Below are 21950 nucleotides of genomic sequence, written 5' to 3'. Positions count from 1 at the left end.
CCACTCCAAAAATAAATGAACAAATACATATATTTTTGTACTGTTTATTTTTGTGGAAATTGATCCAACGGTCTTCAAAAGGTGGGGCGGGGCGCAAGTTGCCCATCCCTGCCATAGAGATATAACACACATATTTAGTGTTCTATTCTCTGACCATAACCAGAGAGATAATAGGTGTTCTATTCTCTACCCATAACCATAGAGATAATAGGTGTTCTATTCTCTAACCATAACCATAGAGATAATAGGTGTTATATTCTCTACCCATAACCATAGAGATAATAGGTGTTCTATTCTCTAACCATAACCATAGAGATAATAGGTGTTCTATTCTCTACCCATAACCATAGAGATAATAGGTGTTCTATTCTCTACCCATAACCATAGAGATAATAGGTGTTCTATTCTCTACCCATAACCATAGAGATAATAGGTGTTCTATTCTCTAACCATAACCATAGAGATAATAGGTGTTATATTCTCTACCCATAACCATAGAGATAATAGGTGTTCTATTCTCTAACCATAACCATAGAGATAATAGGTGTTCTATTCTCTACCCATAGAGATAATAGGTGTTATATTCTCTAACCATAACCATAGAGATAATAGGTGTTCTATTCTCTACCCATAACCATAGAGATAATATGAGTTCTATTCTCTACCCATAACCATAGAGATAATAGGTGTTCTATTCTCTAACCATAACCATAGAGATAATAGGTGTTCTATTCTCTACCCATAACCATAGAGATAATAGGTGTTCTATTCTCTACCCATAACCATAGAGATAATAGGTGTTCTATTCTCTAACCATAACCATAATAGGTGTTATATTCTCTACCCATAACCATAGAGATAATAGGTGTTCTATTCTCTAACCATAACCATAGAGATAATAGGTGTTATATTCTCTACCCATAGAGATAATAGGTGTTATATTCTCTAACCATAACCATAGAGATAATAGGTGTTCTATTCTCTACCCATAGAGATAATAGGTGTTCTATTCTCTAACCATAACCATAGAGATAATAGGTGTTCTATTCTCTACCCATAACCATAGAGATAATAGGTGTTCTATTCTCTACCCATAACCATAGAGATAATAGGTGTTATATTCTCTACCCATAGAGATAATAGGTGTTATATTCTCTAACCATAACCATAGAGATAATAGGTGTTCTATTCTCTAACCATAGAGATAATAGGTGTTCTATTCTCTAACCATAACCATAGAGATAATAGGTGTTCTATTCTCTAACCATAACCATAGAGATAATAGGTGTTCTATTCTCTAACCATAACCAGAGAGATAATAGGTGTTCTATTCTCTACCCATAGAGATAATAGGTGTTATATTCTCTACCCATAACCATAGAGATAATAGGAGTTCTATTCTCTACCCATAACCATAGAGATAATAGGTGTTCTATTCTCTAACCATAACCATAGAGATAATAGGTGTTCTATTCTCTAACCATAACCATAGAGATAATAGGTGTTCTATTCTCTAACCATAACCAGAGAGATAATAGGTGTTATATTCTCTACCCATAACCATAGAGATAATAGGTGTTCTATTCTCTACCCATAACCATAGAGATAATAGGTGTTCTATTCTCTACCCATAACCATAGAGATAATAGGTGTTCTATTCTCTAACCATAACCATAGAGATAATAGGTGTTATATTCTCTACCCATAACCATAGAGATAATAGGTGTTCTATTCTCTAACCATAACCATAGAGATAATAGGTGTTCTATTCTCTACCCATAACCATAGCGATAATAGGTGTTCTATTCTCTACCCATAGAGATAATAGGTGTTATATTCTCTAACCATAACCATAGAGATAATAGGTGTTCTATTCTCTAACCATAACCATAGAGATAATAGGTGTTCTATTTTCTACCCATAACCATAGCGATAATAGGTGTTCTATTCTCTACCCATAGAGATAATAGGTGTTATATTCTCTAACCATAACCATAGAGATAATAGGTGTTATATTCTCTACCCATAACCATAGAGATAATATGAGTTATATTCTCTACCCATAACCATAGAGATAATAGGTGTTCTATTCTCTACCCATAACCATAGAGATAATAGGTGTTATACTCTCTAACCATAACCATAACCATAGAGATAATAGGAGTTCTATTCTCTACCCATAACCATAGAGATAATAGGTGTTATATTCTCTAACCATAACCATAGAGATAATAGGTGTTCTATTCTCTACCCATAGAGATAATAGGTGTTATATTCTCTACCCATAGAGATAATAGGTGTTCTATTCTCTACCCATAACCATAGAGATAATAGGTGTTCTATTCTATTTCTAAAACCACACCGGACTCACCATGCACAGGTGCGTAGGAGATGGCAAACACTTCCCCTCCAAACTCCTGCTTCTTGATCTCCTTGACGAATTCCCCGGATTCAGCGACAAAGCACTGGATGCGTCCATTCTCCCGGTCGGCCACGCACAGCTCCCGCCTGTCAGGCAGAAACACCAAGCTGTGTGGGATTCGGAACTGGACCCTTCTCCTTCTGTCTGACGAGCCTGAGGGGGAAGAACAGGGACATGTTCATTAGGGCACAGCGTAACAAAATGTTTCAAAATGGTGTGTATCCCCATTTGGGACTGTTTTCTTGAGTTTCATGCCTAGTGAATATGACCCAGAGCAATTGAAAGACAACTGTGAATCAAACGGTCTTTGAGCACGGCCCAGGGAGTGAATCACTTAGGTTCACTTTGTCTGAGAACATTGGGGCCCAGACATTTCGTGGTGTTACCATGGAGATAGAGGACTGTAGATAGATACAACATGTTTTATAACTCCCTGCTCATGCTGTCACAGGCACAAAGATGAGCCCTCTATCTATACTCTGGTGTTACCTCCTTAGAGCATGGTGAATGTTCTTGGGACCAACAAGATGTGCAAAACAATGTCCCTAACCACGGAATCCGTGACCCAGCAGAACCCCCCCCCCCCCCCACCACCACCACCACCATCATTGGTGGTCTGGTCTTGAACTACTGTGTCTAACTCAGCTCAAATTATTATTGTGTCTTAATATATTCCCTATACCCAGTTTCTTTTGGCACAATTGTCATTGAATATTTTAATAGGAGAATTGGGAGAATAAAATTGGGAGTGTGTGAATAGAAGTGTATTTGATATTTCACTAGGTACTCCAGATACTGTAAATAACCTGTGCTCCCACTAGTTAGACGTGTGTAGAGGTCTTCAGCCACTGCATGTCCTCTAAGGCCTATTGAATGATTTACCGTAAAAGCACCGTTGTGATGTACTGCACCAAGGGTAATGAAGAGGAGTTCACAGCAGCCACATCAGCAGAAAATATTGGCATGCTATTACAGGTAAATCAATATAGATTCAAACACATTATGTCAAGCTGAGCCTGACATGGCCTTCGCTTCAAACAAACTGCCAATAAATCTTTCATTGTGTGTGTGTTCATGTTTGTCTGAATGTGTGTGTTTGTTTTTGTGTGTGTGTGTGTGTTTGTGTTCATGTTTGTCTGAATGTGTGTGTGTTTGTCTGTGTGTCTGTGTATGTGTGTCTGTGTGTGTGTGTGTGTGTGTCTGTGTTTGTGTGTGTGTGCAAACATGTGCACGTCTGGAGCATGTACTACAAACCTGCTCCCCAGTGTGACAGGTATTTTCCCTCGGGTGAGAACTTAAGTATCCTGGCATTGCAGTATCCGTCTGACACGTACACGTTCCCGGTCACGGGGTCCACCGCCACATCGGTGGGCTTGCAGAAGTGCTCTTTGTCACTTCCTGGTTCAAAGGCCTCTCCCAGCACTACCAGGGGCTTGTCCCGGCCATCGCTGCTCAGTTTGAACACCTAGGTGAGGGGGACACCGTATGTTGTACACTACGAAAGTCAAAGCCTATGTCCCAAATGGCACCCTAAATGGCACCCTATTCCCATAGGAATCTGGTCAAAAGTAGTGCACTAAATAGGGAACAGGGTGCCATTTCGGTACGGAAGTATGTTGACTTATTATATAGGGTCCAGAGTGTTTCCTGGTTAGGTCATGTTCTCAGAAAAACTCCTGGCCTTACGATCACTAAAGCCAAATGTCACTACAGTACAACTATAGTAGTGGGTCTTGGTACATGCCATATGCCATATGCCATATGGTAGCATGTGCCGGCTCAATCAGACATTTCATATGGTAGCATGTGCCGGGTCAATCAGACATTTCATATGGTAGCATGTGCCGGCTCAATCAGACATTTCATATGGTAGCATATGCCGGCTCAATCAGACATTGCATATGGTAGCATATGCCGGCTCAATCAGACACATTTCATATGGCCAGTGAGGATGTGACCACTATGGTTCTCACCTGACCAAGGCCAGTGAGGATGTGAACACTATGGTTCTCACCTGATGAAGCGCCACATCCGTGACCCAGTAGTTATTGTCCTTGTCCGTGGTGATTCCATGAGGCAAGTAAAACCTGCCGAGCACACGGAGAAAACACTCTTTAAATGCAACAACATCACGTCCTAGGAGTCTACTTAGTGCACTACATAGGGAATAAGGGTGCTATTTTGGACAAAGCCTGTGTGCTTATTACATAAGACATCTATTATGTGTCAAAACGCCTAATTGCCCTCGTTTGCACAGCGGTGGTAACGCTTCTTACATATTTCTTCCGGAGGCCTTGAGTACGCTGCCTTTGACGGGATCCACCACGAGAATGGTGGACTGTTGAATGGGACCCAGGGACTGCTGCTGGTATTTGCCGCTGTTGTCGAAGGAGCTGCAACAGAAGGAGAATGACTTGTGTTAAAATACAGAGAATACCTATAAAATTGTCTGAGACAACAAAAGGTGTTGGGTGCCCCAAACGGCTCACTATTACCTACTATATCATGAACTACTTTTGACCAGAGCCCTTGGTCAAAAGTAGTGTACTATATAGGGAATATGGTGTCATTTGGGACGCAGAAACTCGAATCAATGTATAACAACCAAAATGTGATGACTCTGCAAGTCATATTTGTTTTGTTTGTTTGAAGGGGAACGCTATTACTGAATCAGGAGGTTTCCATCAAAGGGGAGGCGACAGGACACAAAAGTGACAAAATCGTACAAATGATTCACTCAAACAATCCCAAATACTTAAACAAATACCTTGAACTCTTCCTGAGTCCTTGCTATAATCAGTCCCTTCTGGAATTCACCAAAAAAATAACAGAGGACCCCAACTTTCACTCTTGGTTTCCGATCCCTCACTTTCATCCTCGAACTCCCTGTGGACTCCTCGATAGAAAAACAATGCCTTATACCTAACAAACTCAGTAATGTCCCTATTGTGGAGTAAGCACAGAATATATAATAAATCACGCCTCTATCTGGTCTATGAAACAAAACTGCGTTCGTCAATGAACACCACCTGGGACACATTTGTTCACATCCCTGAACTTTTGACTTTTTGATGAATTACGCAGGACAACATCAGCTACAAGAGCTTAACGAGTTTAAGGTAGGATAGCAGTAAATAACAAACTGTAGCTGGGGTGTATACTGATGACTGATATAGAGAGGGACTATCCGTTCTCACCTAATGACCTAGCTAATTCATTTTCCCCTCATCTGGCTCCAGAGTCTTAAGAGCACTGAGGCAAGGGCAGTTAGCGGAATTAGCTTTTGCCTGTTAGCGCATGGTGGCTCACGTTGGCGGCTCATGAAATTTATGTTATTTCACAGGGAGAGTCTTGGCCAGTTAAAGGGATATTTTTCTTCTAAAACATATTTTAGTATGTCATGACAATTTTTAATTTGTACTGAAAGTTACAACTTAACTGCTGACAAGCACATTTTACTGGAACCATATCAACAGTGGACTAATGAACAAAACACTAAAATATTTTTTGGGTGTAAAATATTTTAAAGCTGTGTCATGGCGTTGCCCTCTTTGGGTACAGCAAGCCCCATCTCCCTCTCCCTGCCTCCTACAACTAGGCTGCTGTGGTCAGAGAGGTCGTAAATTCCAGGAAGATCCTGCCGCATGGCCACACAGTATAGAGACAGAGTGAAGTTTCGTAGAGAACAAAGGAATTTCTTCCACCTCACAGAACTTGAGGTCCGAACAACATTCATGTTCCGGAGAAGGTATAAAATATCGGTGAAGAATCCAGCTACGAACTGGTCCGTTTGGTACAAGTTTGTAAAACTCATGAGAGACGGTGCGGCCACATCACTAAATCAGAGGACCGCCCATGAGCCCAGTTAGGGTCGGGCATCCTGAGACAGGCCCTTTTCTGCAATTCAGAATAAAACCCCAACCTTGAGAATTCCTCAACAGACCATGTTTTTCTCCATTATATATATATATATGAGAGAGAGAGAGAGAGAGAGAGAGAGAGAGAGAGAGAGAGAGAGAGAGAGAGAGAGAGAGAGAGAGAGAGAGAGAGAGAGAGAGAGAGAGAGAGAGAGAGAGAGAGAGAGAGAGAGAGAGAGAGAGAGAGAGAGAGAGAGAGAGAGAGAGAGAGAGAGAGAGAGAGAGAGAGAGAGAGAGAGAGAGAGAGAGAGAGAAAAATTACCTTTTTGCTGGATGGCATTTGCTTATGATTGATTTCTGAGGCTTCTATACAGGTCTTTTGAACGTTCTCATGAATGCCATTTAATTTTTTTGACTGTTTTCTTCCTATTGATGAGTGATGCTTTTTGTTTGTTGTCAAGTATTTATAATCTAGTGTAAATATCTCTATCAATGAAGCCTGCCGGACAATACAATCTAACCACAATGGAAATAAGTTAAAAACCTTTTTGTGTTATCCTCTATAATTTAAAAGCATTGTAAAAACCCCAACCTTGAGAATTCCTCAACAGACCATGTTTTTCTCCATTATGAGAGAGAGAGAGAGAGAAAGAGAAAGAGAAAGAGAAAGAGAGAGAGAGAGAGAGAGAGAGAGAGAGAGAGAGAGAGAGAGAGAGAGAGAGAGAGAGAGAGAGAGAGAGAGGGAGAGAGAGAGAGAGAGAGAGAGAGAGAGAGAGAGAGAGAGAGAGAGAGAGAGAGAGAGAGAGAGAGAGGGAGAGAGAGAGGGAGAGAGAGAGAGAGGACGGAAACATTTCTTGTAATCATTTTTACTTTGTTTGTTTATGCAGTTCTGTGAATTACTAGTTAATAAATAAATGATTTAAGACAATTGATATATGGATGACTCATAGTGAAGACTGGGTTCGTGCAGATAACCAACAATTTACGTTTGGAATGAGACTAACGTGAGGTAACGTAAATAATTCATTAATTCGAAGACTAATTGATCAGTTATAAAATATCTGAAAAGTTATATTAGGAAAATTACAACTTTGTAATCTGAATATTTTCTTTGGTGCCCCGACTTCAATAGTTAATTACAGTTGCATGATTAATCAGTTTAATTGCGTAATACCAATTACAGAGGATCTTTGATAAAAACTAAAAGTCTTCATTTAATGATAGTAAAGACACGACAGCTGCAATATGTAACTTTTTGGGTGACAAGACCAAATTCACATAGAAATGTAGTTATAGATCTAAGAAGCAGTAAGATATGGTCTATGTGCACTCTCTCTATGCTTCCCGTTCTTAAGTTTAGTTTTACGTAGTCTTTTATTTTCGGTTTTGTAGACCAGTTTCAAACAAGCTAAAAAATACAATATTTTTGGTTATTGAAAATATATTTCACAGCGGTTTAGGTACAATGATTCTCTATACATTGCTTGTTTTGTCACAAACTGAAATTAGGAGAACTATTAGAATTTTAGCAACCAGGAAATGGCGGAGCGATTTCTGCATATTCTACCTTTAATATGGCACATTCCTGTAATTGATATGGGCCACATCAGTGGAGCTGGACACATGCACTGGGATAACTAATTAGGCCCTTCAAATTGACTCTGATATGGTCATGGTCAGCAGTAGGAAGAGGGAAGCTCAGAAGCCAGGCAATGATTAGACTAATTGAGACTGAGTGGTGCAGCAGTCTAAGGCACTGCATCTCAGTGCTAGAAGCGCCACTACAGAGCCTGGTTCGATTCCAGGCTGTATCACAACCGGCCGTGATCGGGAGACCCATAGGGCGGCGCTCAATTGACCCAGAGTCGTCTGGGTTAGGCCGGGGGTAGGCCGTCATTGTACATAAGAATTTCTTCATAACTGACTTGCCTAGTTAAATAGGTTAAAATATTATTTTATATATATTTAGAAATACACGGTTTGGTCATTAAAAAAAAACATGTTTTTTGTTGTAAACTCAATTATTGTGAATCTTCTTCACTACGCTTTTTACAACGATACATTTAAAAGAGGGACAAAAATGTCTATGCTCTTGTTTACTTTAAAAACATGTTGCTTAAGGGGAGTGAAACAAGTCCATACTTAAACTCACCATTCATCACAAACTGATTTCATAAAAGAGTACTAAGCTTCTAACTGTTAGAAATTCATTATTGTCACCAATTCAAGGCCTAGTAAATTGATGATAATAAGATAAATGCCTAATAAGCTATTTCTATACACACTTATAAACTGCAAATTTAGTGCCTAATATGTGATCCCTATACTACACTAGCTAGGTTTCCATCCAATTGGCAACCAATTTTCATGCAAATATTATAAAATCCACATTTCCCCTCCAGAGATGTTTCCATCAAATTGATGTTTCAGATAAAGTGCTGTGCGTGATGACATAGTCCACATAAAATACCTTTTGCGGTCAAATTCACATGTACCCGAATAAAAAATACAAGTTAAATGGGTTTCCATCGCATTTTCAACTCTACTGATGGTTTTCTCACAAGAAATATTGCATTATATAAAACCCTCGATAATTATTGGAAAGGAGCATCAAGCTCATCACAGTGCACTTTCACCACCCTGTGAAGTTCATCATAATGTATTTCTTCTGTTTCCTAATAAACTGCATGCTTCCTGATGAGTCGTAGCGGGAGGACCACACAACATGTCATCGTGTGACTCCCAAGTTAACTTCGATATGATGGTTGTTGTGCATAAAAGAGCTTCCAAAAACATTTCTCGCATAATTCATTGTACCGACACAAAAAAATCCCACCTTGTCGTGTATTTTGTTTTGTCGACATTTGCCGTCATTAAATGTTTTATCCGACATGTACTTTACTCACAAAAAAGGTTGGATGGAAACCTGGTTACAGTTACCAAAAGTTACAATCACGAATTCAGAAACCATTTTTTTTTTTTTTTGAACACATCACCAAAGCCGATTGCGTCTTCACTCTTTCATCACCTTGCCCAGATTGCCTGTCTATTTATGCTAATCAGGAGACCTGGGAGAGGTTTGAATTGCATTGGGGAGGGGGGGGGGTCTACCAATTCCTGGCCTAGTGACAGGTTACAACCCTGAACACTGGAGGAACACAGTGCCCCAATTACTGACTCCAGTCTACAGACTGTATCCCTATTGCTCCCTCTGAACAAAACAAACAGAAAGACAGAAGGAACCTTGGGCTCAGCCTGCCAAACATCAAGAGACACAGGCTGCATCCCAAATTGCACCTTATTCCCGACATAGTGGGCCCTGGTCAAAAGTAGTGCACTAAACAGGGAAAGGGTTTCATTTAGGACACAGCCACACAGCCTTAAAGGGATGCACCACTATTTACATAAAAGTCTTATCTGATTTGGAGGAAAGTAAAACCGGATCATTCGAGAGAAGGGACTTCACTAACTGACGATCTATTTGCAATTATCCATTACTTCAGCCTCACTAAACTGGTTTGTGCCTGTGCCTGAAGCTTATCTCAAAAATCAGTTTGTTTGCAGTTTGTTTGCACAGTGGACAGACCAGGGAAAATATCCCAACACTCTTAAATTACTTACCCCCCTTGTATTCCATTCACCACTGATCTGAATGGATGTGGGTAAGTAGACATAGGTGATAGGTCTAAATTATCTCCGGTCCAGAAGTCCATTTAACAGTATTTGGACATCGCTGACAGTCTGATAAAGTCAAAAATGTCTAAGTAGTTGAATGGAGCACTTCACAATAGACCGAGATGAGAGGAAATGGTGTCATGATCTGAATATTAAGCTCCAATAGACTGAGATGAGAGGAAATGGTGTCATTGTCTGAATATTAAGCACCAGCACCAGGAACATCGATTTCCAGCTTTCTAAAGATTAGACTTGGAAGTGTTGCAATGCAAGACAATGCCAATGTTTATCCTAGGATTTTTTTCAGCAGCGGTGAAAGAGGGCGTGGGCCAGGGTTTCCGTAATGAAAATGTGGCATTGGGCATTTGACCGGCAGCGTTTTAAATTACGGGACATTTGAGAAGTGTACCGGTAACCTGATTAGGGTATCCACCCACGGTGATCAGAATGACAGAAATCACATTAAGATTATGGTAATTCGTCTTCACAGAACGTGCAAATCGAGGAGGCAATGACGTGTGTCCTTACCGCGCACTTTGAAGGCGTTAGAATGACGTCGCGTTCGCGTGCTAGTCGGAACTGGGAAACTCAGAAATGTTCGACTCGCTAATAGGTTGTAGTTAAACATGTGCCACGTTCAAACCAGTTAGCAAGATGGATATTTCCAAAGTTTTCCTAGTTCCGACTAGCGCGTGAATGCGGCATAACTGTCCACATTTATTTTTCCTCAGCCAACAAGACAAGTAATGAACAGCTAAATCACTAGACTATGCATAGGCAGAGCGTGAGTTCCAAGTTTAGGAGAGCACATTTTCACCATAAAAATGCATCTTTATAACAAAGCATTCCATAAATCATTGCATTTGCAGACTTGGGTAAGATGGCCTACTATTCCTACCCTTACAAAAAAAGGTTGCAGTCAGACTGCAGTGTAGCTGCAGTATCCTGCAAATACTGTGTCCCAAATATTATTTATGTTTTACTACAGTAGTTTTGCAGTGTAACTGCAGTTAGAGTGCAGTATAATATTATAGTATATTACTGCATCGAAAACACCACAGTCAACTGCAGTTTCTGCACTTTAACAGCAGTTTCAAAACTGCAGTCCTTTTGTAAGGGTAACGTGATGAGTAGATTGGATAGTCATAATTTAGGATAATAAGATATCTCAATCACTGTTTGCAAAATAGACCGTTAAATGCATGACTGACAACATAACGTTAACGTGTCGTCTTTCTTTGCATTGGGAAAAACATATTTAAAGCGATTCAACTACACTTTATATGACTGGAGACATCAGCAGAATCTTTTTTAATACGACAAATTACAGGGTAGACTACTCTGCTGACACGGACAAACAATCAATAAAAGCAATGTTGTCCATATAACAGGCCTACGAGAAGAGGAGACACGAAATGAATATGACGTCCATTGTCCAAAAACTAACTTTTAAGCGGCACTGAGCCAACGCTGATTAAGGGTGAATATGCGCAGTGAGCACTCACCAGGGGCATGGCCGATGCTCTCGCTGGTGCCAACAAGATAGTAGGTCTATAGCCTGTTGTTCGCTCAATTAAGTTGATACAATTTTATATTTTTTTTTACCCCCTTTTTCTCCCCAATTTCGTGGTATCCAATTGTTAGTAGTTACTGTCTTGTCTCATCGCTACAACTCCCGTACGGGCTCGGGAGAGACGAAGGTCGAGAGCCGTGCATCCTCCGAAACACAACCCAACCAAGACTCACTACTTCTTAACACAGCGCGCATCTAACCCGGAAGCCAGCCGCACCCATGTGTCGGAGGAAACACCGTGCACCTAGCGACCTGGTCAGCGCGCACTGCGCCCGGCCCACCACAGGAGTCGCTAGTGCGCGATGAGACAAGGATAACCCTACCGGCCAGACCCTCCCTAACCCGGACGACGCTAGGCCAATTGTGCGTTGCCCCATGGACCTCGAGCCGGCTGCTCGAACCCAGAGTCTCTAGCTAGCACTGCGATGCAGTGCCTTAGACCACTGCACCACCCGGGAGGCCACTAAGTTGATAATTTTAATTACTGAATGACAGATTAGAGTCTTTTCAATGTCTTCTTTTTACAGCAATAGCCATTTTCTTCTCAAACTATGTTTTCCCGTGATTGTACTTTTGAAATAGTGCGATATGCATGGATGGGCCTTTTCACTGAGAGTAGCAACTCAACAATCATCTACAGTTGAAGTCGGAAGTTTACATACACCTTAGCCAAATACACTTAAACTCAGTTTTCACAATTCCTGACATTTAATCCCAGTAAAAAAAATCCCTGTCTTTGGTCAGTTAGGATCACCACTTTATTTTAAGAATGTGAAATGTCAGAATAATAGAGAGAATTGTTGATTTCAGCACATTCCCAATGGGTCAGAAGGTTACATACACTCAATTAGTATTTGGTAGCATTGCCTTTAAATTGTTGAACTTGGTTCAATCGTTTCAGGTAGCCTTCCACAAGCTTCCCACAATAAGTTGGATGAATTTTGGCCCATTCCTCCTGACAAAGCTGATGTAACTGAGTCAGGTTTGTGGGCCTCCTTGCCCGCACACGCCTTTTCAGTTCTGCCCACAAATTTTCTATAGGATTGAGGTCATGGCTTTGTGATGGCCACTCCAATACCATGACTTTGTTGTCCTTAAGCCATTTTGCCACAACTTTGGAAGTGTGCTTGGGGTCATTGTCCAGTTGGAAGACCCATTTGCGACCAAGCTTTAACTGGTGTCTTGAGATGTTGCTTCAATATATCCACATAATTTTCCTCCCTCATGAGCCATCTATTTTGTGAAGTGCACCAGGCCCCCCTGCAGCAAAGCACCCCCACAGCATGATGCTGCCACCCCCGTGCTTCACGGTTGGCATGGCGTTCTTCGGCTTGCAAGCCTCCCCCTTTATCCTCCAAACATAACAATGATCATTATGGCCAAACAGTTCTATTTTTGTTTCATCAGACCAGAAGATGTTTCTCCAAAAAGTACAATCTTTGTCCCCATTTGCAGTTGCAAACCGTAGTCTGGCTTTTTTATGGCGGTTTTGGCTTCTTCCTTGCCGAGCGGCCTTTCAGGTTATGTCGATATAGGACTCGTTTTACTGTGGATATAGATACTTTTGTACCTGTTTCCTCCAGCATCTTCACAAGGTCCTTTGTTGTTGTTCTGGGATTGATTTGCACTTTTCGCACCAAAGTACGTTCATCTCTAGGAGACAGAAGGCGTCTCCTTCCTGAGCGGTTTGAAGGCTGTGTGGTGCCATGGTATTTATACTTGTGTACTATTGCTCGTACAGATGAGTGTGGCACCTTCAGGCGTTTGGAAATTGATGAACCAGACTAGTGGAGGTCTACAATTATTTTTCTGAGGACTTGGCTGATTTCTTATGATTTTCCCATGATGTCAAGCAAAGAGGCACTGAGTTTGAAGGTCGGCCTTGAAATACATCCACAGGTACACCTCCAATTGAGTCAAATTATGTCAATTAGCCTATCAGAAGCTTCTAAAGCCATGACATAATTTTCTGGAATTTTCCAAGCTGTTTAAAGGCACAGTCAACTTAGTGTATGTAAACTACTGACCCACTGGAAATGTGATACAGTGAATTATTTGTGTCATACACAAAGTAGATGTCCTCACCGACTTGCCAAAACTATAGTTTGTTGACAAGAAATGTGTGGAGTGGTTGAAAAACAAGTTTTAATGACTTAAGTGTATGTAAACTTCCAACTTCAACTGTATTTGGAATTTGCAACGCACGCTGAACAAATTGCGCACGTTGCCTTTCGCTCAGACTGTAGGCAATGCAATTTTTTAAGGCTTGGGTATGCTAATGATCCTCTGGCCAAATCATGCATTAGTTGGCTATTTTGAATGATTTTATGTAGAGACAGAAGTTGGCTAATCAAGCTATATAATTTACTTAGGGAAAGCTTCCCTTAGCCTTAATCGACACGCCACCTATAAGCCCCTGTCAATCTACTTTCCCCCATAGCAGAAAAGTTTACCTATTCTACTGGTCAGCTTGTCAAGAACGATCTTGCCTAAACAGATTGGGACTGTTGTGGGACGATAGATCACAAATTCATACAACCAGTAGGCCTGGGCTATATTATAATTTTTATTATGTTGATAAACCATTATTTCTTAACATTATTAGTGCAGCAATGCACACATAGCAGTAGGCTAAGAGCAACAGCTACAGCTAAAAGGCTCTGTATGTTGTATGTGTGATAAATAAGATACATGACACGGGCATATTTAATTCCAAGGAATTATGCAAATTAACCCATAGACAGATAAGCATTGACTGGTCAAATATATTTACATCAACTGGTATTTACGTCACCGAATACCTATTTTTTTACTTAAAAATCGCACTGTTGGTTAGGGCATGTAAGTAAGCATTTCACTGTAAGGTCTACACCTGCTGTATTCGGCGCACGTGACCAATAAACTTTGAATTGATTTAATTTGATTTTGAATAGGCTAAAAAGCATTATTTCGCAACGGGATTTTTTTTCTTCTGCTGGACAATTGGCTGGTGCCAATTTTATTTATCGGCTTTTCTATGTGTTTTTTTTTACGGCCATTAGCGGCTGACGGAAACCCTGGCGTGGGCAATGGCACGATTTTAGAGGCCCTTCTCTTGGCAGCAGAGACAACATTTTGCTGTTTTAAAGCACATCTACACATTTTGCCATGGAGCAGAGAACATTTGACAGTTTTAATGCTAGTTTACTGCAAACAATTTTTCCAGTGGCAGCCACGATTTAGTAGCGGCGGTGCGCCGCTTCTCAGTGCATTTAGGGGAAACATTGAATGCAAACTGTAAAAGTTTTTGTCTTTGAGAGAGGTGTTTGTGTTGTGTTTGGCCTCAGTAGCCTACACACTGTAATACATTTCTTTACTGACATTCTTGGCAGGTATCTCTTTAGAACTTTAAAGAAGTACTCTCAAAACAAGTCCCTGTTTTTTGTGTACTACTTTACCCAATTTGTGCAATATGTTTAAGAATTTGTTGTGCTTAAGATCCCGGGAGTGCACCTTTAAGAGATTTTCTGGTTAAATAAAGAAGACATTGGTCCTCTCTCGGATAAACATTACAGTAGGGAAACAGTATAACAGTACAGTCGTGGCCAAAAGTTTTGAGAATTACACAAATATTATTTTTCACAAAGTCTGCTGCCTCAGTCTGTATGATGGCAATTTGCATATACTCCAGAATGTTATGAAGAGTGATCAGATGAATTGCAAAGTCCCTCTTTGCCATGCAAATAAACTTAATCCCCCAAAAACATTTCCACTGCATTTCAGCCACAAAAGGACTAGCTGACATCATGTCAGTGATTCTCTCGTGAACACAGGTGTGAGTGTTGACGAGGACAAGGCTGGAGATCACTCTGTCATGCTGATTGAGTTCAAATAACAGACTGGAAGCTTCAAAAGGAGGGTGGTGCTTGGAATCATTGCTTTTCCTCTGTCATCCATGGTTACCTGCAAGGAAACACGTGCAGTCATCATTGCTTTGCACAAAAAGGGCTTCACAGGCAAGGATATTGCTGCCAGTAAGATTGCACCTAAATCAACCATTTATCGGCTCATCAACAACTTCAAGGAGAGCAGTTCAATTGTTGTGAAGAAGGCTTCAGGGCGCCCAAGAAAGTCCAGCAAGCGCCAGGACCGTCTCCTAAAGCTGATTCAGCTGCGGGATCAGTACAGAGCTTGCTGAGGAATGGCAGCAGGCAGGTGTGAGTGCATCTGCACGCACAGTGAGGTGAAGACTTTTGGAGGATGGCCTGGTGTCAAGAAGGGCAGCAAAGAAGCAACTTCTCTCGGAAAAACATCAGGGACAGACTGATATTCTGCAAAAGGTACACGGATTGTACTACTGAGGACTGGGGTAAAGTCATCCGGAAAAAAGCTTGTCCGGAGAAGACAAGGTGAGCGCAACCATCAGTCCTCACAATTTGCCTAAGAATAGAGCCATGAATACAGAATGGAACCAACGCATCCTCCAAGAGCAACTTCTCCCAACCATCCAGGAACAGTTTGGTGATGACAATGCCTTTTCAAGCATGATGGAGCACCTTGCCATAAGGCACAAGTGATAACTAAGTGGCTCGGGGAACAAAACATTGTTATTTTGGGTCTATGGCCATGAAACTCCCCAGACCTTAATCCCATTGAGAACTTGTGGTCAATCGTCAAGAGGTGGGTGGACAAACAAAAACCCACAAATTCTGACAAAGTCCAAGCATTGATTATGCAAGAATGGGCTGCCCTCAGTCAGGATGTTGCCCAGATGTTAATTGACATGGCAGATTGCAGAGTTCTTGGAAAAAGAAGGGTCAACACTGCAAATATTGACTCTTTGCATCAACTTCATGTAATTGTCAATAAAAGCCTTTGACACTTATAAAATGCTTGTAATTATACTTCAGTATTCCATAGTAACATCTGACAAAAATATCTAAAGACACTGAAGCAGCAAACTTTGTGGAAATTAATATTTGTGTCATTCTCAAAACTTTTGGCCACGACTGTATATGTAACATCATCATAGCTACTTACTTGACCCCCCATTGGTGGTCTCCCCTGTGGAAGATGACCAGGTTGTCGTCTGAGTCCAGGGCCAAACCGGACACCTGACCCAGCTGGAGTGGGCTCTCTGGCCAGTCCGTCACCTCTTCCAGATGGTACTCTACACACACACACACACACGCAAACACACACACAGAGAGAGAGAGGAACGCCAGAAACCTGTGGTCAGCTTAACAATACCATAGGGTCGTTTCAAAGGAGGGAAAATTGACATCTGGCAAGTCGTTCGTTAGCATGGGGTAATGTAAACCAAATAGATTCCTAGCTGCCCTGGTGCAATGATCTCTCGTCTCCCGTCATCACCCACTGTTTCCTAATAATCTGATAATCTACTAATAGTTTGGATTAATCTAAAGTGGAATGATTTGACATACACTGTACATTGCCAGGTCTCCATTGTCAAATAAGTATTCTGACTTCAAATGGGACTTCCTAAATAAATATAGGTTAAATAAAAAAAATAAAAAAAACATCTGCATTCAGCAAGACACCATTTTTGGAATTGCTTGAGAGGACAGTGGAGGATGATAGGCCGCTGAGCTCAAACAAAAGGTTGCTGTGAGTCTAATGGAAGTGAACGTAAACACATTTCTGGCTACTACTGACGCATTAGCCTGAAAAATCTATTCGCATTTAGTTGCTTGAGTGGATTTTCCTGCTCGTGCTCTTCTCTCGTTGATATGGTAACTAGGTCAAAGACCATTCACTGTAGACAATTACTAGACATAAGTAAACACATAATGAGACAAAGCTTATGTTAAGCATGTCTTATGGCCCTCGACCAAAAACATTTTCGAAATTGCTAGCATTGGATAAAAATTAACTGCAACAGTTTAGCTAATGAAATGAAACCACATTGAGGTTTTCATTATAGGGCTAATAAGACAGAGCAGAGTGCAATAACATGTAATGATGCATGTAATCATATTAATCTACAGAATAATGAAGCGTGAGCGTGTCGCACACAACCACAAACATACTCTGCAAACTTCTGATAAATAAAAACAAAACAACATCAACGGCTGCAAGAGAAACTTTGTGAATTGTTAGTTGGACCGATATTTGGCTAGAAGGCATTACTGTACTGTAAATGGGGTCAAAAGGTCAAACGTCCAGTTGAACATAAACACCAGCACTGGATAAGCAATCAGGTGTAGTGAACACCTCAGGACACTTCATCGCCTTATTAAAATGGTTTGATGATTGAAAAGAGCCTATCATGTCGCGGGGATGGCATTTTCAATCAAGAATCATTGAGTGGATTTAGTATCTGCTTAAAACGTGGTTGAAAAGTTGCTAGGCCAAAGCCTTAAAAGGGTTTCACATTCACAACAACAAAATGTTTACTTCAATTTGATTCATGACAAGTAATGAATGATTATGTAAAGTGCTTATGTCGGGCTTACGTAATGAATATGAAGACGTCATATAGAAGAACATAAGCCCTTTTCAAATATCCTCGTTCACAGAAAAACTCAGATTTACATCTTCAAATACCACACGACCCAGTCGATGTTCAATATGCCAACATTCACTGCCTGCAACTCCATTCCACGCAGGCTGGCTGACTTCCCTAGGCAGTTTCTGCACTCAAAGGTACAACTGGGGCACCAACCCTCAGACAAACAGCTGAAAAGCCTCTCTGCTGTATGAATAAGTCATGGTATGATGTGGAGAGGAATGGCAATTAGTTGGTTAAAGTCTGGCCGGGAGACAACAAGGCGCTCCAACCGGTCTTCTCTCCACCGCCCCCAAAAACAGGAGCATATGCATGAAATCAAATTAATTTACACCCGTTTGTGTTGGTAATTGGATTTTCCACACCGGATTGATAGAGCCGGGACGGGCGGGCCGATAGGACGTATCCCTGATGTCGTTTGAGATTTGACATGGAAACTGGAATTGAGCAAGTCACAACAAGAGCTCCGCCTCGCTAACAGCTGGTTGGTACAAAAGACACAAAAAAAACAACTCAATTGGTATTGAGTAAGGGAACCTTCTCAAGCGAAACGTTCAATTAGATTTTTTTTGCAGCTGTCAGCAAGCTTTGTTTTAACAACAAAGAGAGGGATGTTACAAAGGGGAAAGAAACACACCAGGAAGTCCTAATCTAGTCTTATTTCAACTCCTTTAAGCTTTGAGTAAATCTTGACGATTTTCTTAAAAATTGTACGTGGCGGAGCGCCCTTATGTACTGTATTTTTTTTAAATGGTCTAATAATTTCAATCCATAAATCAATCAATCTATCAATCAAATCACCTCTGAGGATAGAGCCAACATTGGGCATGCTAAAACACTGGTCTGGAATCAGCCTTTGCTGCATGTCTCTTAATCTGAACCAGTTCGATCAGAGCCTAAAGTTATCCCTGGACCAGCTACACTTCCAGTCTCATCAGCATGTAGGCTATAGCGCCAACACTGGGTGATTATGTGGAACCTCACTATACCTGATTAATGAGCGCAATGAAATGGGAGGACATGGGAATAATAATAAATGTAAAAAATAATAATAATTTGAAATCACATAAGGGCATGCCTTGGAATTGAAACATGCCAAAGCAAAAAGACGTCTTTCAAACACGGTTGATGTCACCCCCCCGGAAAACCCACCTTCTTCTTCATCATCATCGTCAATCTCGACCAGGGCGTTAGCTGGCATTAGCTTGCTCCCGGGAGGCCTGGCCGTAGCCTCTAACTGGTGAAACTTGTGCACTCTGTCCCTCACCAGTATAGCATCCTCTCTGTCCAGGAAGCCTAGCCTGGGACTGGGCCAGCCCAGGTCCTTCTTTTGAATTATGCTATCAATCTGAGCCACCAGTTTGGCCTGGGCACTCTGCGCCTCGCCGGGCGTATACTTATGCACGTGGACTACGTCCTCGCTCTCGCCTAGGAGTTTGGACAGAAGGGAATAGAAGTCACCTGCACACAGACAGACAGACAGATAGGCAGACAAAAGGAGGGAAACAGAAAGGGAAGGGAAAGAAAGAAAAGGGGAAACATGGGAAGTGTGAAAACAGGGGAAGGAGGAGAAGTGTAAGTGCATTCCATTGTAGATAGTGTCGCTACGCAGCTGGAACAAGGTGTTAGCAGGAAACACAGACAAAGGTAGGTGTGATATAGCATGCAGTCGTACCGTTAGTTAAAAGGATAGCTGGGAAAATTTTAAATGCTAAATTCACAAATATTAATGGAAAATCCACCAAAAACCACTCATTCCTTTAATTTAACACTAATATGTGAGAACGATATTTTTTTGGTGAACAAATGTTTCATTTTAGCGTAATAATAAGGTTGGTAACAACATGGAAAATCATTGTGGAAATATTTTTCAGCTCAAGTCAACTATGTAATGCTCTCCCTACGGGCTGGCTGGCTAGCTAGCTAGCAAACATAGCTACACACAATAACACCAAATACAATATCAGCATGTAAAGTAGCTAGTTAGCTATAAAATCAATTAAACAAACTACACTATCAGTTTAGGAGTCCCCAATATCACCATGTTCAACCTGAAGATGCCTCACAGAGTGGAGTCTAACAATCGCAACAGCAGACATACTTTGAGGAGATGGAAAACAAAGCCCATGCTACGTAAATGGGCCGCACGGTGCATTCTGGGTGATTCTGGGACAAGTAGCACGTGAACGGGAGTCTATTGGGCGCTAGCTCAAAAACCCAACATTGGCACAAATTTGGTCACCAAGAAGTACAACATCGCAAATCTTTACAGAGATGTGAGATAATTAACTGGCTCTCTGTAATATCATCTAGCTTTGGAATTCTGACATTACATACTTTCGAGGAAAATAGGCACGTTTATCGACATACTTTGAGAAGGGAATTCTTGACCAATAGCTTAGCAATTGCGTGACGCAGCATGACAACGGGAACGCAATTGGTCGACAGCCTGCTGGGTGGGGCATTATACGCTCCTTCTTTCATTTGATTCCAATCTCCTTTTCTATAATATCTCTGACAATGGCACCTTGCAATGCACCCTGGACTAGACAGACAGACAGATAGGAAGAATGTGCTAGACCCTCCATTAAATTACAAAGTTCTCAGGTAGGAATATCGCAAGAAATATGAGAAGACATCCTCCCGAGTTATGACATCAGCCAGTATTGAAATCTGACATGTATGATAGACGTTTTCACAATGTAAAGGTCGTATTCCTATTAACCTCCAGTGTAGTGAGAGAGACTTTATCACTGTGCTACGTCATACCGGCCCGAATTGCTGCCCGCTTGAATGCCAATAACTCAGGTAGACGTGAAAACATGAAATGACCCAGGGAATCGATAGAACATCACTCAGCGATGCATAAAAACAATATAACATTAAAAATGGGTGAACCTTTCCTTTAACTCACAGCATTTTGACCAGTATGGGGTTGTAACATTTTTGGTACTATCCTTTACTGGCTAAATGCACAGTACATAAAAATTCACAGTACATAAAAATGCACAGTACATAAAATGTAACAACCCCTTTTCAAATTATGTCATTGTACTACAAATAAATATATTGTGCTACAAATAAATATATTGTGCTACAAATAAATCTCAAAAAGACTAACAGACCACATCCTGTATACAATACAGAACACTGTGGTTCTGATATCTTCTTAGGTATGCCTACGTTAAACTGTCATCTAGGCGAGGCATAAATTCTTCACCAAGCTAGCCAACGGGTGGCAGGGAGTGTTCCGACTGGATCGCTGTGTGTGTGCGATCACTCATTGCATTAACAGCTGCGATGGGAAGTGACAGTGTCTCAGACCACTATGCATTCTGGAAAGCCACTCTACATCTACGACGGCGTATAATCAATTTCTCAGCGTAAAAAGGTCACATCTGAAAGCAAGAACAGCAATCACATCCCATAAAGGCAATCGCACTGAACTATGACATACTGCAAAGCTGCACAAACACACACACACGCTGCATTTCAAAGAAGAGGCTTCTGCCCGTTTTTAATAGGTTCATATTAAAAGGTTAGGTAGAATAAATGTAACCAGATGTAACAAACATTTGTATTAGTATATGCATCAAAAGTCCCAAGACTTTTTTCTTTTTTTCGAGTTATGACATAGAGCTAATCAGAATTCTGAAGAATGACAAAGAAAATGTCGGAAAATGTTTTCCGGGGATTGATGTAATATGGAGGACCCGGCAAGCCAGCCTATCCACTATCATGCAAACTCCAACAGAAATAACTTGAAATGTATAACTTCAAATTGAACCAAATTGTTTGCACTCATGACTACAGGTTTTAATTAAAATGTTCAGCAAATACTTTTGAAATGTTAGAAATCAACTTGAAAAGGTTGCTAGCCAACTAACCTGCTAACGTTAGCCCTGTTAGCCTGCT

General features: G+C 41.0%; 1 protein-coding gene across 4 annotated transcripts in view; it reads right to left on the bottom strand.

Annotated features, from left to right (window-relative positions):
- The window catches only part of pam (peptidylglycine alpha-amidating monooxygenase), a 141085-nt gene that overhangs the window by 27701 nt on the left and 91434 nt on the right, over window positions 1–21950 (bottom strand). For 2 of the 4 annotated variants that reach the window (XM_020458567.2, XM_031802865.1), the window contains exons 16-21: window positions 19188–19496; window positions 16547–16676; window positions 4699–4815; window positions 4437–4509; window positions 3677–3887; window positions 2372–2575 (exon numbers count right to left, since the gene is read on the bottom strand). In XM_020458567.2, coding sequence (XP_020314156.1) covers window positions 2372–2575; window positions 3677–3887; window positions 4437–4509; window positions 4699–4815; window positions 16547–16676; window positions 19188–19496 — 1044 coding nt within the window. The remainder of the gene's footprint in view (window positions 1–2371; window positions 2576–3676; window positions 3888–4436; window positions 4510–4698; window positions 4816–16546; window positions 16677–19187; window positions 19497–21950) is intronic. The other 2 variants (XM_031802867.1, XM_031802866.1) reach the window with 1 other exon arrangement.

This window comes from Oncorhynchus kisutch, linkage group LG23, assembly GCF_002021735.2.
Source record: "Oncorhynchus kisutch isolate 150728-3 linkage group LG23, Okis_V2, whole genome shotgun sequence".
Lineage (NCBI taxonomy): Eukaryota > Metazoa > Chordata > Actinopteri > Salmoniformes > Salmonidae > Oncorhynchus > Oncorhynchus kisutch.
Note: the sequence above shows the minus strand (reverse complement) of the source record. Positions and strands in the feature narration are given on the sequence as shown.